The sequence below is a fragment of the Lepus europaeus genome, chromosome 1 (genome assembly GCF_033115175.1).
Source record: "Lepus europaeus isolate LE1 chromosome 1, mLepTim1.pri, whole genome shotgun sequence".
In the NCBI taxonomy this organism is placed as follows: Eukaryota; Metazoa; Chordata; class Mammalia; order Lagomorpha; family Leporidae; genus Lepus; species Lepus europaeus.
Window position 1 is genome coordinate 117,077,770 of NC_084827.1, and position 18,127 is coordinate 117,095,896.

General features: G+C 39.5%; 1 protein-coding gene across 1 annotated transcript in view; it reads right to left on the reverse strand.

Moving 5' to 3' along the window:
* OLA1 (Obg like ATPase 1) overlaps positions 1 to 18,127 on the reverse strand; it is a 184,190-nt gene that overhangs the window by 151,343 nt on the left and 14,720 nt on the right. Inside the window, exons 3-4 of the mRNA XM_062187970.1 lie at positions 13,294 to 13,437; positions 1,510 to 1,637 (exon numbers count right to left, since the gene is read on the reverse strand). Of these exons, the coding sequence (XP_062043954.1) occupies positions 1,510 to 1,637; positions 13,294 to 13,437 (272 nt within the window). The remainder of the gene's footprint in view (positions 1 to 1,509; positions 1,638 to 13,293; positions 13,438 to 18,127) is intronic.

An 18,127-nucleotide genomic window follows, 5' to 3' on the forward strand; every position in this document is an offset into this window, starting at 1 on the left:
GTGAACCTGTGGGAAGGAGCAATCTCTCTGTCTCTCAAATAAAGAAAAAGAAACACAGAATGTGTATATCAAATTTGCTTTTGTCCAGAAGGGTTAGAAAAACAGAAACTAAATTCATTTTTTTCTCTATTGGTTAGTAAAGCTTATCAGATAAATAATGTAACAAACAGCAACAAAGACATTTTTATTGCTATTATTTATTGATTTTTAGACCATCAACAAGACATTACAATCAGCTAAACTGCCCAAACTCTGAAGATTTTACACAAATATCTCTCCCTAACCACACAACACAACCCCCTTTATACCCAACAAACTGGTTTTGAAACCTCATTAGCAAACCAGCTTCATGAGCCTTTCATTTTCCAGTCCTGCCTTGGTTTCACACTTGACTCTACCCCTGTCTTCAAAATAATCACATTAAGTCACCAGAACCAACAGAAAAATCACCAGGAAAACATAGAGGCTCTTAAGAACACAAAGGTTTCAGGCTAATACTTTTCTCCATTACTGAATCCTTCCTCCCTGTCCTCCCCACTCCACATAACACATTCCTTGACTACCACAAACCCTCTAGAAGGTCTCTATCTACTCAAACTAAGCTAACTCAGATCACTATTTCTCAAATGATCTGGGGTGGACTTTTGTAAAATACCATAAAATGAGTTACTAAGCAAATAAACTTTTTAAAAGACATACAAAATATGTCAGCAAAATGTTTTATTTGATTCCAAGGACAAAATAATTGGCCAGTATTATCACTGTAATATTTTTTAAATGCTCATTCTAGTCAAGGACTATTAAACTATCTAGTCAAGGACTAGTACAAATGAAAGCACTGAACCATAGCAGGTCCCCACTTCTAACTTGTGCTTTCTTTGCTTGTTTTAATTTGCTCATTATAATATTATAACCATAAAATGCAGTCTTGACCTGAGCTTTAACATAAACTCTTCTATTTTGTTGGAGAATTATTACATTCTTGGCTCACTTTTGTAGTCAAAAGAAGCCAGACCAACCCACAGTTCTATGTGTTTCCTTCCTGATCTTGGTTCCTTCTTTATCCCATCATCCAATTCTGTCATCTCTAATAGATAACCTGGATGCATTTTCTTCCTCTGAAATAACCATAATCACCTCCTCTATCATTGTCTTCTCAACACATGGAAAAGCAAGAATGCAGAAAAGTCTCATAACTTGAGGAAATTTCAAAATGCCTTTATAACCAACACAGTTAATTTCTTCATACAGAAACACTTCTCAATGGCTCTAACCCAGATCAGGGAAAAAAATTCAACTAGAATATCAACACAGCATATATGTGCTATGAAATAAGCCTTCACATACAGCCATGGTACTAAATGACACTGAAGCCACAATTAACAAATTCATCACTCATATTGTGAACCAAAGCAATCTATTAATCAGTCATTTCTAATTTTATTTGAGCACCAATAGAAAGAAAACACCAACCTTAATGAAATTAATTACTAAAAAAACTGTACTTACGTGTTAGGTGGAAGATCCCATCACAAGCACTAATATGAGATAAAAAGGCATTCCCCAGGCCCTGTCCATTGTGAGCTCCTTTCACAAGACCAGCAATATCCACCACATTTAGAAAGGCAGGAATTTTGCTGAAAAACAAATGACAGTTTCATTATGAAATAGTACTAAGAAACTGTTCATTAATCAAATGAACTCCTCAAACATTCCACAAAAATATAATTCTTTCTTTTCTAGAACACTGTTTAGAAGGTACTCACTACTGACTTTAAATTAATATCTCCCTAAAATAAATACAACATTTTTAATGTTAAGACTTTCTTAAGCAGGAAAATGAAAGAGAACACTAAAGTAGAGTAGATGTTTTTATTGTGCCTCTAAGATTTAAACTCCTATCACTAATTTTATAACAGTTTAACTACTATTGGCGTACATACATACACACTTATACAAAGCAGTGGAGATGTTTAGAGTCTACTGATGCAAATCAAGGTAATCATTATAAAATGAGCCAACTTATTGTGCATCAGCACTAGATTAAGTACTTTACATTGTACTATCTTATTTCCAAGTTCAGAGTATCTCCTAAGGCAGGTGTTATTTATTAAACCCAGTTTACAAGTGAGGAAATTTTGCCTAAGAGAGTTAAGAAATCTACTTCAGAGATAGCATTCTGGCCTAGCAATTAAAATATTAGTTGGGATGCCCACATGCCACATTGGAATGCCTTAGGTTCAGGTCCCACTTCTGTGTCCAAACCTGGCTTCCTTTTAGTGTGCACACTAAGAGGCAGCAGGTAATGGCTCAAGTGGTTGGGATGCTGCTTCCCACATAGGAGAGCTGGATTGAGTTCTGGCTCTTGGGTTCAGAGTGAACTAGCCTTGGCCATTGCAAGCATTTGGGAAGTGAACCAGCAGATGGAAACTCAGTGTGTCTGTCTGTCTCTGCCTTTTAACTTTTTAAATAAAATGTTTAAAAAAAAAATCAAAATCATAGCACACACAGGATCACTCAGTTAACAGTGACAATACATGAGATTCAAAACCAGGCTGCAAGGGTTTTCATTTAATCCTACACAAGTTATACAGACAAAAAAAAAAAATGCATGCAATAATGAGAACCATGAGCTGCCAAAGTAGCACAAGAGGTTAAGCCTCCAGTTGGGATGCCGCAGCTCACATCAGAGTGCTAGTTGTAGTCACAGCCACTCCACTTTCAATCTAGTCCCTGCTGATACGCTAGGAAGCCAAGCAGCGTATCAGCTCCCATGTGGGAGACCCAGATAGAGTTCCAGGCTCCTGGCTTTTGCTTGGCCCAGCCCAACTGTTGTGGACATTTAAGAAGGAAGATCTTTCTCTCTGTCTCTCTCTTTCACTGTCTAACTCTGCCTGTCAAAAAAAAATAATAATAATAAAATAAAATTTAAAAAGTGAACCAATGGATGAAAGATTGATCTCTCTCTCTCTCTCTCTCTCTCTCTGTACCTGCCTTTCAAATAAAAATAAACAAATAAAATCTTTTTAAAAAAATAAAGAAAAAGTATCAAGGCATCCTTCCAAGAAAACTCTCTCCTGTGAGAAGGACCCAGAACAAGATTAAAAAAAAAAAAAAAAAAGAGGAACCCTTATAAGCATAGTATTAACCTAGCTGCTAATAACAGCAACAGAAATAGACAGTTTGATACAAAACAACAATTATACACAAAAGAACTTTGGCTTTGCTAAGTAAAGAAACAGCTAACACAAGCAAGAAACTAAATTAGGAAAATCACTCTGCTATGCAAAAATGGTGATTTAATATATGAGCAACTAAAGACTACTTTCCATTTTATATGACAAAGATACAGGATATAATCTTGCATCCACTGTCAATTTGAATGTCAATTTCACCATCTAATAAATTATAACATAAAAGAATTCCCTATTATCTGTATGGAAAATGAGTCTTTTCAAAATAATGTTCTTTAAACAAATATTCTAATAGAAATTAGGATAATCATTACCAGTAAATCCAGTGGACACACATAAATGTGGTCAGTTGTCTGTTGTTAGATATTGTGATGGCCTCCCTATCACACCCACTGACCCTTCTCTAGGTAGCTGCACTGATTTTCATGTGGCGAGCCATACCTCCCCAGTGGTGACCAGAGCTTTGGAGAAGTTACTATACTTCTCACTACAGAAGTGGGGCATTCAGCATGGGCTGTTATTCTCACCCCTAGGTACAATATTTCATTCTAGGACCTTCACTTTGCCCTTTTACCTTAAAGAACTTAAGAGGAGGCTTGATGGTGTGGGTGAGGGAGGTTCTTGAATAGAAGTTTTTTCAGAAGACTCTGAACATGGATGATAAATATCTTGTGATCACAAGGGGAGACAACCATGCTAACAGGCTGATGATGCAAGGAAAGTAGAGAGGGGAAAGCAGCCAGGTCCTTGATGACACCACTGAGCTAAACCCTGTACCATCTGTAACTTAATGTTTAAGCCAATATGCAAAGTGCAACCAGACTCATCATAAATTATACCACTGTTAACAATTAAAATCACCTATGTGATAAATATGAAGAGCAGTAGTATGTACATGGGTGGGAGGACTCTGATTTGAAATAAGTAGACTTGAGTTCTATTCCTAGTTGACACTAATTGTAAATGTGACAAACCATTTCATTTCATGCATACCCTATTGCCTAATATTTCTGATCCTGATTCTTTATTTAAGATAAAGGTTTGGCCGGCGCCGCGGCTCACTAGGCTAATCCTCCGCCTTGCGGCGCCGGCACACCGGTTCTAATCCCGGTCGGGGCACCGATCCTGTCCCGGATGCCCCTCTTCCAGGCCAGCTCTCTGCTGTGACCAGGGAGTGCAGTGGAGGATGGCCCAAGTCCTTGGGCCCTGCACCCCATGGGAGACCAGGAGAAGCACCTGGCTCCTGCCATCGGATCGGCGCGGTGCGCCGGCCGCAGCGCGCTACCGCGGCGGCCATTGGAGGGTGAACCAACGGCAAAAGGAAGACCTTTCTCTCTGTCTCTCTCCCACTGTCCACTCTGCCTGTCAAAAAAAAAAAAAAAAAAAAAAAGATAAAGCTTTAAACTAATATATTATCTCAAAGAAATAAACATGTGAGCCTTAAATCAAAAATTTCTGAAATATTATACTAATGATTTCATGATTACTTGAGCAAAGTATTTTTAGGCCTTATAAAACTCCATTGTATAGGCCTATAAAACTCTGTGCTGTGGCGCAGTGGGTTAACACCCTGGCCTGAAGCGCTGGCATCCCATATGGGCACCGGTTCTAGTCCCAGCTGCTCCTCTTCTGATCCAGCTCTCTGCTGTGACCTGGGAAAACAGTAGAAGATGGCCCAAGTCCTTGGGCCCCTGCACCCACTTGGGAGACCCGGAACAAGCTCCTGGCTCCTGGCTTTGGATCGATGCAGCTCTGGCCGTTGGCAGCCAATTGGGGAGTGAACTATTGGATGGAAGACCTCTCTCTCTCTCTCTCTCTCTCTCTGCCTTTCCTCTCTCTGTGTGTAATTCTGACTTTCAAATAAATAAATAAATATTTTTTTTAAAAAAACTTTATTTTAGGGGCTGGCACTGTGACACAGTAGGTTTAAGCCCCGGCCAGCGGCGCCAGCATCCCCTATGGGCACCAGTTCGAGTCCCGGCTGCTCCACTTCTGATCCAGCTCTCTGCTATGGCCCAGGAAAGCAGTGGAAGATGGCCAAAGCCCTTGGGCCCCTGCACCCACATGGGATACCCAGAAGAAGCTCCTGGCGCCTGGCTACAGGTGGGCCCATCTCTAGCCATTACAGCCATTTGGGGAGTGAACCTGTGGATGGAAGACCTCTCTGTCTCTCCCCCTCACTGTCTGTAACTCTACCTCTTATATAAATAAATTAAAATCTTAAAAAAAAAAAAAAAAAAAAAACACTGAAGGGGCTAGTGCTGTGGTATAGCAGGTAAAAGCCATTACCTATAGTGTCAGCATCTCATATGGGTACCGGTTCGAGTCCCAGCTGCTCCACTTTCAATCCAGCTCTATGCTATGGCCTGGGATAGCAGTAGAAGATGGCCAAAGCCCTTGGGCCCCTGTACCCACATGGGAGACCTGGAAGAAGCTCCTGGCTTCTGACTTTAGATCAGCGCAGCTCTAGCCATTGCAGCCATCTGGGGAGTATACCAGCAGATGGAAAACCTCTCTCTCTCCCTCTCTGCCTCTCTGTAACTCTGCCTTTCAAATAAATAAATAAATAAATCTTAAAAAAAAAAAAAAAAACTATTGAAGATAGTTTGAGGCACCAAGAAAAAAGTGCTATGAATTTCCCATTCTCCTTTTTATATACTTGGGCACAAAGAGGTCACAACTGAGCTAAACAAACAAAAAAAAAGCTCTCAATCTGTTATGAATTGAGTAGGATTTGTCTTCCCCAAACTCACGTTACTGTTTAAGCTCTGATGGTCTTAATGTTAACAGCTGATTGATTATGAGTGGAAGTGTGATCTAATGATGGTATCTGATAGATGGGACCCATTAGTTGTCCTTAGAGGGTGGTTTTCAGCAGAAGTTTGATTAGCTCAGTTCAAGTTCAGCCTACATGCTCGCTCATGCTCTCCTTCCTGGCTCACTAAGTGACCACTGCCACCACACCCACCATAAACAGTCTCCCTTAGATGCCGGATTATGGGGCTGCCCAATCCTATAATCTCCAGGGTTAAAAAAAAACTTTTCTTTCCCAAAAAGCTTCTCTCAGGTATTTTAGTGAAAGTAACAAAAAGTAGACTAGTTTACAACTTTTTTATTTCCAAAAGAACATTTAACAAATGTTTCCTAGTATAGAAAAAACAAAGGAAATTCTAAGAATTTAATTTCCTCACTGCCTAAAATTTCAGCAAATTTGAAGTCCAACGGTCTTATTTTTTATTTTTGTTGTGTTCTTCTCATGTCTTTGAAAAATTTCAGCAATGTTATGTGACCACACTGTCCAGCAGTGACAAGGGTCCACAAGTGGGGAGACAAAGCAGCAGCTGGGCACTGTCCAGGGAAGGCACATTGAATAGGAGAGCAAACCAGTGGAGCTGGGGCCCAAAGCAGCAATTACGCGCAATTACACGCAGTGAAGAAATTGACTACATATTGAGAAACTGAGCAAAGGAATAAACATATTGAGGATAACAAGAGCTAGGATTCTCAGTGTTGGAAAAGATAGGGGCAAATAAAGAAAGAGTAAAAGCTAGAATGAACACTATATTATTGGACTGGAATTGGAAGCGAACTCATTGTTTTTAATACAAATACAGAAATAAATAAAGATGTATTTGTAAGTATGTACTATATATTTAAATACATGTATAACCACATGCATTTCTTTCCTACTCTGTCCACTAAGAAGGCACAGGAACAGCAACACTCCAGCAGCAAAAAGCAAAATTATATCTAGACTCTTTGTTGCTAAATAACACTGTCCTCTAAAAGGAACCAAGGCTCTTTGCAGAAATCACTAACAAAGAGGCTGAGGCAAAGAAAATACAAGATGAGCCTGAAAAATCTTGTTGCACCAGAAACAAGAATATACTCAAAGAATGACGAGGACAAGTCAAAAAAAAAGGGGATGGGGATAGGGTGGGGCAGCAGGGTGGGGAGGAGCTGGCATTGTACCACAATTGGTTATTAAGCCACTGCCAGCAATGCAGGCATCCTATATCAGAGTACCAGTTCGAGTCCCAGCTGCTCTGCTTTCCAATCAGCTCCCTGCTAATGTGCCTGGGAAAGCAATGGAAGATGGCCCAAATGCTTGGACCCCTAGCACTCAAGTGGGAAACCTAGATGGAGTTACTGGCTCTTGGATTTGCCTGGTCCAGCCCTGACCACTTCAGCCACTTGGAGAGTACACTAGCAGATGGAAGACCTCTCCCTCTCCCCTCTTCTATCATTCTGCCTTTCAAATAAAAAAAAAAAAAAAAAAAAAAAGGTGTGGGAGCAAGCCATTGTGAAAATAAATAATTACATTAACAATCAGTAATTCTGAGTAAAGCCATAAAGCCATGAGTCTATAATGATATAAATATACAAGTGAACAAATAAATAAACAGGACATAAGCAATTGGTTCTATAGTAGAATACCCATTAATAAATCTGCAAATAATGATAAAATTAGAAAATCACCTTTTGGAAATCATATTCTTTTTCTTCTTTTTATGTTTTAACTTACTATTTTATTATTTTTGAGGCAATATATTTTTAAAGGTTTTATTTTATTTGAGAGGTAGAGTTACAGACAGCAAGAGGGAGAGACAGAGAGAAAGGTCTTCCATCTGCTGGTTCACTTCTCAAATAGGCACAACAGCCGGAACTGTGCCAATCCAAAGCCAGGAGCCAGGAGCTTCTTCCTAGTCTCCCACATGGGTGCAAGTGCCGAAGTATTCAGGCCATCTTTCACTGCTTTCCCAGGCCATAGCAGAGAGCTGGACAGGAAGTAGAGCAGCCAGGACTTGAAACGGCGCCCATATGGGACGATGGCACTGCAGGTGGCGGCTTTACCTGCTACACCACAGTGCCAGTGCCAAGACAATGTATTTTTAATTTATGTTATAATCAAAGGCTTAATGCTCCACTAAATAAAGAAGTGACCAAATAAAATAAGACTATAGTTAAGCAGGAAAATAGAAAAGGGCTATAAACAATGAAACAAAATGATATTCAACTTTAGTGTATACAAATTTTAAAAGTCACAAAATAATTAAAACTATAGAATTCATAACAATTTGTTTGATAAAGATTTAAAACAAAGCTTGACAAAACACTGTAATGCAGCAAAATTGACATACATGAACATCTCTTTCTTTACAATTTTAGTTCCCACAAACAAGGAAGAACATGTGGTATTTGCCTTTCTGTGTCTGATTTCATTCAACACCATGTCCTCCAGTTCCAACCATTTTGATGCAAATGACAGAATTTCACTCTTTTTTGATAACTGAATAATATTCCATTGTAGCATATATATTTTTTTCTTTATTCATTCATCTAATACTGGACACTTTGGCTGATTCCATATTTTGGCTATTTGGCAGTGTTGCTATAAACATTGTGGTCTAGGTATCACCTTGATACTAGGTGTTCATGTCTTTTTGGTATATATATATATATACATATAACCTCTGGAAATCAGCATCTTAATAATCAACTCAGAAAACAATGCTCAATCTAGCGTATGAAGGTTCATGAAGAAAATGTTGTTCATAGAATTTTAAAATATGTCCTGATATAATCAGGCAGATAATTAGACATAAGTGACTGGGGAAGAGCTACAAGACTCTCCTCCAGGGGTGGAGAATTGCTTTCTGCTGGGACCCTCCTAAGACTTCCCTCTTCACAGTTTAACTTGTGGTTAAAGTATACTGATAAAATGTGAGCTCAGCCACACAAGGAGAGTCTAGTTTATAGCTACGTATACAGTAAGTCCAAAGGTATGCAACTGCCAGATGTCAATCACAAATGTCAATCATGAATGTCATGGCTACATCACAAGTCAACACCCTTAAATTTTAGTGATAAAAGCCCCAAACGAGGAATAAAGAATGTCACACTTTCTCTTGACTGGCCTGTTCCTCCCTTCGAATTTACTTTAATAAACTTTGCTTTCCCTACTTTCATCTCTCTGAACTGTAATTCATTACTCTGTCAGTGACAAAGAATCAAGTCATGCCAGCTGCCAATGGTGACAATCTTAATAAGTACAATTAATCATTAATGCATACAATATAATCATTAATAAACTGTACAGTGGAGAAACGCAGGAAATACCCATCAGACAAGTAATCCAAGTTATTTTCAGTAATAATAGGACAGATCAACATTATATACCTTCAGATATGATGTACTAAGGAATAAAGCATCACTTCTATATTACACCAAAAATGTGAAAATCATGAAGAAGTATTAGATATACCCAATTTGAGGGATATTCTACAAAATAATTAGCTTATATTCTCCAAAAAATGACAAAGTTGAGGCAGGCATTTGGTGTAGCAGTTAAGATACTGCTTGAGATGCCACATCCCATACTGGAGTGTCTGGGTTTGAGTCCTGGCTCTATTCCCAATTCCAATTTCCTGCTAATGCACACCATGGGAGGCGGAAGGTTACGGCTCAAGTGGTTGGGTCCCTGTCACCCACGTGACAGAATTGGATTGAGTTCTAAGCTCCCGGTTTCAGCCTGGCTCAGCTGTGGCCATTGTTGGGATTTGGGGAATGAACCATTAATAGGAAGTATGTGTATCTCAGTCTCTCTCTGTCTGCTTCTATATCCTCACCCCCCCGCCCCCAGAAAGGGAAGAAGTGAAGGGGTTGGAGTGTGGGTGGGAGGGCAGGTATGGTGGGAAGAGTCACTGTATTCCTAGAGTTGTATTTATGAAATGCATGAAGTTTGTATTCCTTAAACAAAAGGTTTCTTTGGGGAAATATATTGTTTTTCACAAAAGCAACAAAGTCTTTAAAGAAAAGACTAAGTAACTTTCAGACTGAAGATGACTGAAGAAATGCAAGTGAATAAGCATATGATCTTGGTTTGTATCTTGGCTTTTTATATATGCATACTTTTGCACAAATGCAGAAATTTAAATGGAGTCCGTGAATTAAATGGTTAATATTGGACCAGTGTTAATGTCTTATTTTGATGGTTTAATATGGTTATATAGGAAAGTGCACTTGTATTCAGTAAATACAAACTGGAGAACTGAAGTGCAATGTGGCATCATGTATACCACTTACTCTGAAAAGTTCAAACAGTCTAGGTATCTATCAGTATACAAGCACTCTATATGTCATTTTGCTTTTACACAAATTTGAAATTATTTAAAATGAAAAGTTTTCTTTTTAAAAGGACACTGAAAAAGCTTGAGGAGCCAATTTGAGGGATATAATTTAAGCATCAGATTAACAGCTGTGACAGATTATAACCAACCAAGTCACACTGATCTGAATAAATATAGGGATAAATAAATGAAGACAAGAAAGCTTTCCCTTGCAGGAGAATGCCAACTAACAAATGAAGAAGAAATGGTGGAATTACAAAAATCATCATGTGAGGATCACCATAGTAACAATTCATCAAAAAAAAAAAATCAATGGATGCTACAACTAGTAGATCTAAGTGGAAAAAACACAATAAATCTGGTAGATATTTTAGACAGAACTCAGAAGAATACTAATATAGTAGATGTGGGACAAGGGGTGAGAAGAACCAATGATTAATCTTGAACACTGACTTAAGCAACTGAGAAAATGATAGTGTTATTCATTGAATTAGGAAAGCATTCTGGAAGAACAAATTTGGTGAAAGATGATGAAATTAAGAAGTCCATTTTGGACACATCAAGTCTAAGGTACTTATCAACATCCAGTAGACAGATATAAGTCTGAAATTCAGCAAGGTTCATGGTTAGAAAAGAACTTGGTATTTATCAGTACATTCCAAATAGTAAAACATTGGAAACAAACTAAATTCCCAGTAAGAGTAAATAAATTGTGATACATTCATATAACACAGTACTAAATCTAAGCAATATATTAGAAATGATTATTTTAAATTATGTTGTTAATCTAGAAAGGTATTAACAATACCCCAAGTGTACCAAATATAAATATATGGATGAATAAATAAAGACCAGAGGGACCAGTGCTGTGACACAGCAGGTGAGGCCACAACTTGCAGCCCCGGCATCCCATATGGGTGCCAGTTCAAGTCCCAACTGCTCCACTTCTGATCCAGCTCCCTGCTAATGCACCCAAGAAAGCAGCTGAAAATGGCCCAGGTCTCTGGGCCCCTGAACTCATGTGGGAGACCCAGAAGAAGCTCTAGGTTCCTGGCTTCAGATAAGCCCAGCTCCAGCTGTTGTGGACATTTGAGAGGTAAACCAGCAAATGAAAGACCTCTCTCTCTCTGGCCTCTGCCTCTGCCTCTCTGTAACTCTTTCAAATAAATAATCTTTAAAAAATAAATATAGACAAGAAAAACTTTTCCATATAGGAAAATGCCAACTAACAAATGAAGAACGAATAAGGGAATCATAAAATCACCATGTGAACATCACCATAGCAACAACTCATCATTTCTGTAAGTAAGGTGTATATCTTCAGGGGAAAGTATGGAAGATATACTGGCTGAAGCAGCCACACCTGCTTTGTGAAGGCAGAGGAATTAGTAGTGGTTTTCATTCTTCTGACTATACATTTCTTTATTATTTGGACTTCCCACAAGGATCTGTATTATTTTTTCCCTAATAAAAGTTTGTGGGTTTTTTTTTTTTTTTTTTTTTTTTTTTTTTTTTTTTTGATAGAGTGGATAGTGAAAGAGAGAGACAGAGAGAAAGGTCTTCCTTTTTGCCGTTGCTTCACCCTCCAATGGCCACTGTGGCTGGCGCATCTCGCTGGTCCGAAGCCAGGAGCCAGGTGCTTCTCCTGGTCTCCCATGCGGGTGCAAGGCCCAAGGACTTGGGCCATCCTCCACTGCCTTCCCGGGCCACAGCAGAGAGCTGGCCTGGAAGAGGGGCAACCGGGATAGAATCCGGCACCCCAACTGGGACTAGAACCCAGTGTGCCGGCGCCACAAGGCGGAGGATTAGCCTGTTAAGCCACGGCGCCGGCCACCTAATAAAAATTTTAATGATTTTTACCAATTAGAAGATATAATATATGTTTATTGGAAAAAAACTAATATACTATACGAATATATTAATTCAGTGAGCTCTCTGCATCTGTGGGTTCTGCATCGAAGGATTCACCCAATCACAGATTGAAAATATTCAGGGGAAAAAATTTGAGTCTGTACTATACATGTACAGACCATTTTCTCCTATCATTATCCCCTAAACAACAGAATAACTCTTTACACAGCATCCACATTGTATTAGGTATTATAAGTGATCTAGAGACAATTTAAAGTACAGAGAAGGATATTGATCGTTTATATGGAAATAGTATAGCACTTTACATAAAAGATTTTTGGTATCCACAAAGGTCCTGGAACCAATTCCTCTCAGATATCAAGAGATAACTGTCAAGTAAAAATTGCCTAAAATTTTCACTATTCAGAGATAACCATCAATTACTTTATGATCTTCATTTCATACATTTTCCTACATATATATATGTACGAAGTCATGTAATTTTACATGAATGAGATCATTTAATACAGACTACTCCCTCTACTTCACAGTACCCAGAAAAAAAAATAACTGCAATACCAACAACTGTGTATAACCTTCCTTTCCTTTCTCCATAGTCTACCTTTTTTTTTTTTTTTTTTTTTTTTTTTGACAGGCAGAGTGGACAGTGAGAGAGAGAGAGAGACAGAGAGAAAGGTCTTCCTTTTCCGTTGGTTCACCCTCCAATGGCCGCCACAGCCAGCGCACCGCACTGATCCAATGCCAGGAGCCAAGTGCTTCTCCTGGTCTCCTATGCAGGTGCAGGGCCCAAGCACTTGGGCCATTCTCCACTGCACTCCCGGGCCACAGCAGAGAGCTGGCCTGGAAGAGGGGCAACCGGGACAGAATCCGGCGCCCTGACCGGGACTAGAACCAGGTGTGCCGGCGCCGCAGGCAGAGGATTAGCCTATTGAGCCACGGCGCCGACCTCCATAGTCTACCTTTACAATCACTCCAAGCAATAATGCTATAATAACTTTAAAAGAAAAGTCTTTCTACATGACTTTCAACCTAACACATAGTTACACGAGTCTATACAGAGCCACCAAATAAACAACTGTACAAAGTGTGTGTCTTACCTTGCTGGCTTGTGGTACTGGCAAAGAAAATCAAACCTTTCATCAGGCACAGGAACTCTGCTCTCATTAGGGTCAATAGTACAGAATGGGAAGTTTTCTGCTGAAGCCTGACTGTTAGTTAACACATTGAAGAAGGTAGATTTCCTAAAATGAATGAAAGCAATTTCAATCAATTCATGGGCCAATGCCAAGAAAAATTTATCTCACTCTAATTTCAATGTTCAAATAAGATCTATAATATGAAATATAAAACACATCTGGGAAGGGGGTAAGGAATAATACATTTTTTACTAGCAGAAATTAACATTTATAACAATGCAGTCAGTGCATGATTTATAATCAGGTTATGGCCCTATGTTATAAATGATAGCCAGAGTCTTATGTCATACCATAAAACCTATGTTTTTCAAAGTACAGTATCATCTCACCTGTATCTAACATAACCTTCTCTAGCATGAAATATAGAAAGGTGTGCAACTAGTTAGGGCAATCTCATCCCATGAATTTTGAATTGGGAAAGGCATGCTGTCTCAAAGAAAATGGTAAGATGGAGCTCAGACTCCTTTCTAATTGTTAAGTACATAGCATTACCATTAAGCCTAGAATTACAAATTGTAAATTACAAAAGCCAAAATGTAATTTTTTCAAGGTATGACTTAAATCAAAAATCTATTATTATAGAATAAATATGTCACTAATTTTCTACTTATCTGAGTCTTACCAGATAATATGTGGTATAATAAATGCCAATCCACAGTAACTTCAGCAACATTTTTAAAAATATAATTACAGTGCAAAATTCATAGAGTAAAATTCAAGGCAAGATGGGATCTTTAATGGTTTGCTGATTTGTTTCAATTCCATCACTACATTCAATTCCATCACTAATAAAGACAGCAGAGGATTCATCATAGTGAATTTTCCTTGCTCCAGATATAGGCTACATGAGAAATTTAAAATAAAAATTACTGTCACATAATCATTTTAACTAGAAACTAGAAGAACTGAGGAAGCAGTTAAACATTACTTAGTAACTGTGAGACTGGTGCTTGCTAATCATGGCTAGATGTATTTTTTTTTAAGATTTAATTTTTATTTATTTGAAAGGCAGAGTTATAGAGAGAGGAAAGGAGAAAGAGAGAGAGAGTGATCTTGTATCTGCTGGTTTACTCCCCAAATGGCTGCAATAGCCGGTGCTGGGCCAGGCCAAAGCCAGGAGCTTCGTCCAGGTTTCTTGTGTAGGTGCAAGAGCCCAAGCATTTGGGGCATCTTCTACTGCTTTTCCAGGTGCATTCACAGGGAGCTGGATCAGAAATAGAGCAAGCAGTCAGGTCTCAAACTGGAACCCATATGGGATGCCAGCATCACAGGCAGAGGCTTAACCAGCCACAATACCAGTCCCAAGATGTATTAATGTAAGAATGTTTACACATTGTCCAAATTTGCTAACAAAGGAATACCTAAAATGTATAATGGCTTTGTGAGCTTATGAGTGATTATTTTTCTCTTTTCCAAAAAAACAAATGAAGGTAAACATTTCTAAACAGGAGCCAGCATCGTGGCACAGACGGTTAAGCCACTGCCTGCAACACCAGTATCCCATATGAACAACTTGTTCCAGTCCCAGCTGCTCCACTTCCAAAGCAGCTCCCTGGGAAAGCAGTGGAAGATAGCCCAAATGCTTGGGCCCCTGACACCCACATGGGAGACCCAGATGGACTTCCAGGCTCCTAGTTTCAGCTTGGACCAGCCCTGACTGTTATACCATTTGGACAGTGAACCAGCAGATGAAAGATCTCTAAAAGTGACAGAGAGAGGAGAGAAAGAAAAAGAGATCTGCCATCTACTGATTCACCTCCTAAATAGCCATTGGCTGGGCCAGGCCCAAGCACAGTCACAAGAAATCCTTCTCTCTGTCACTCTGCCTTTCAAATAAATAAAACAAATTTTTAAAATAATAACGATTCTTAAGAAAACTTACTGGCCACCTTTTGAGTATGCTAGATGATTACTTTTAAAGACTATCAAAGCACTTATCATGTAATAACTGTACTTTCAGAGTAACCAAAGAATTGATAAAGATTATTTTACAGATATATTCTAGCAAATAAATGAGGAAAGAACAATTACATGAAATAGCATTATTCTAATATCCTTAATAAATTCTGGATCTGGGTAATGATCACCAACAACAATTCAATACTGCAAAAAGTGGGAAAACAAATTACCTCCTCACAGAAGTATACCTCATCTTTCAGCCTAATCTGATCAAGGCTTTAGAAATAAGACAAGGGGCCAGCACTGCAGCACAACAAATTAAGCCAAGTGACAATGACAGCAGCATCCTCTATGGCTATGGATACACAGGTTTTGAGTCCTGGCTGTTTCACTGCTGATCCAACTTCCTGCAAATATGCCTGGGAAATCAGGGGAAGACAGTCCAAGTGCATGGACTCCTGCCACCCATGTTGAAGACCAGGCTCCAGGCTACAGCCTGGCCCAGCCCCAGATGTTGCAGGCATTTGCAGAGTGAACCAGTGGATGGAAGAGATCTCTCTCTCTCTCTCTCTCTCTCTCTCTCTCTCTCTCCATTTCAAATAAGTCTTAAAATATATATATGTACATACATACATAAATATATACATACAGATATATACACATAGACATGAATAACCAAATTTCTTAAGCCAGTTAATTGGGAGGGTAGAGGTGGTGAAAAAACGGTTTCTGGGCAAAAGCTAAAACTTGACCAGAGATCTCAACTCAAAGTAGAAAAGCTATATATAAAATGTAGAATACAGGTGCAAGGTGTTTAGCCCAGCAGTAAAGAGCAAGTTAAAATGCCTAAGTTCCTATTAGAGTTCCTAGGTTTGATACCCACCCACTTCCAATTCTTGGCTCCAGCTTCCTGGTAACACAGACCTTAAGAGGTACTAATACTAGCCCAAGTGATCAGCTCCTGTCACCCACATAGAAGACTTGGATTGAGTCCCCAGGTGGTAGCTTCTTGGCCTGGCCCATCCCCGACTGTCCTGGCCACTTGGGGAGTGAATCAGCAGATAAGAGTTCTTCTTTGTCTCTCTAGCTCTCAAATGAATAAATAAATTTTAAGATGTACAATACAGAGAGCACCTGAAGGGGCTAGGATTCTGGAAATGGTAAGAAATTTGGAAGTGTCCTCTACAGCTATATTTACACTATAGACATTTGCCCATTCTGGGGAGAACAAGGTACAGAATCCAGGCTTTACAGCCATGGCAAGCTGATGCAAGAGCACAAAACCAACACTTGGTGGACACTTTGAGGACCTTATTAATACGCCCTTGGCCAGTTTTCTCCTCAGGGCATTTCCTCATCAGGGAAAATTTAACAAAAATGTTTTCAAGTAACTGTTAATACAGATTGATTCCTTCTTGATATTTTCTCCCCACCCCACAAAAAGGTAAAAAATAAAAAGTGATAAGTTTGCAGATCAGTCCCAGAGTCCTTATTTATCAAAAATACAACAAAAATAAGGGGCTAGCGTTTGGCACAGAGATTAGGATGCCCCCTGGGACACCCACATCCTATATTGGTATGCCTGGGTTGGAGACTCAGCTTAGCTTCCAGTTGCAGCTTCCTGGTAATGTGCACCTTGGGAGGTAGCAGGTGATGCCTCAAGAACTTGGGTCCCAAGCCAGTGTTGTGGCATAGCCATCACCTGCAGCACCAGCATCCCACATGAATGACAGTTCAGGTCCTGGTTGCTCCACTTCCTTTTTTTTTTTTTTTTTTTTTTTTTTTAAGATTTATTTACTTATTTGAAAGTCAAAGTTACACAGAGAGAGAAGGAAAGGGGGAGAGAGAACCATTTGCTGGTTCACTCCCCAGTTGGTCACAATGGACAGAGCTGTGCTGATCTGATGTCAGGGACCAGGAGATTCTTCTGGGTCTCTCACACAGGGCCAGGGGCCCAAGGACTTGGCCCATCTTCTACTGCTTTCCCAGGCCATAGCAGAGAGCTTGAACTAGTGCCCATATGGGATGCTGGCACTGCAGGCAGCAGCTTTACCTGCTCCACTTCTGATCCAGTTCCCTGCTGATGGCCTGGGAAAGCAGCAAAAGGTGGCCCAAGTGCTTCAGTCTCTGCCATCCACATGGGAGACCTGGAAGAGGCTCCTGGCTTTGGCCTGGCCCAGCCCTGGCCATTGTGGCCATTTGGGAAGTGAACCAGCAAATGGAAGATTCTCTCTCTCCCTCCCTCCCTCCCTTTTTCTCCCTGTATCCCTGCCCCCCCCCCTCCCTGCCAACTCTACCTTTCAAATAAGTGAATAAATCAGGATAGAGAAGGAAGAGGAGGAGGTGAGGAAGAAGGAAAAGGGGGAGAAGTAGAACAACAACAACAACTTGGGTCCCTGCTATCAACATGAGGGACCTAGATGAAGTGTGGGCTCCTGGCAGCAGTCTGGCCCAGTTCCAGCTATTGTTAGCATCTGGGGAATGAACCAACAGATGAAATAGCTCTCTCTGTGTGTCATTCTGCCTTTCAAAAAAAAAAAAAAAACTTTTAAAAAAAGCTGCTTAATGCTATTAAAAGTCAGTTGCAATTCCAGAAAAGCCAGAAACAGTTTGTGGGGGCATTTTCAGATTTATGGCTATTCCTAAGTATAGTTCTTTTTATTGTCTACCTGAATAAAAGTAAGTATGTTTTATAATAAAAGAAAAAAGTTTAGCCCCTAAAACATATCATATGGTAAAATATAGTAAAAGAAAGTTCCATTATTTCTTAGGAAAAAAAAAAATCTTATATACATTTAAAACTAAACTCAGAAAAGATTTTATATTTCATGAAGCC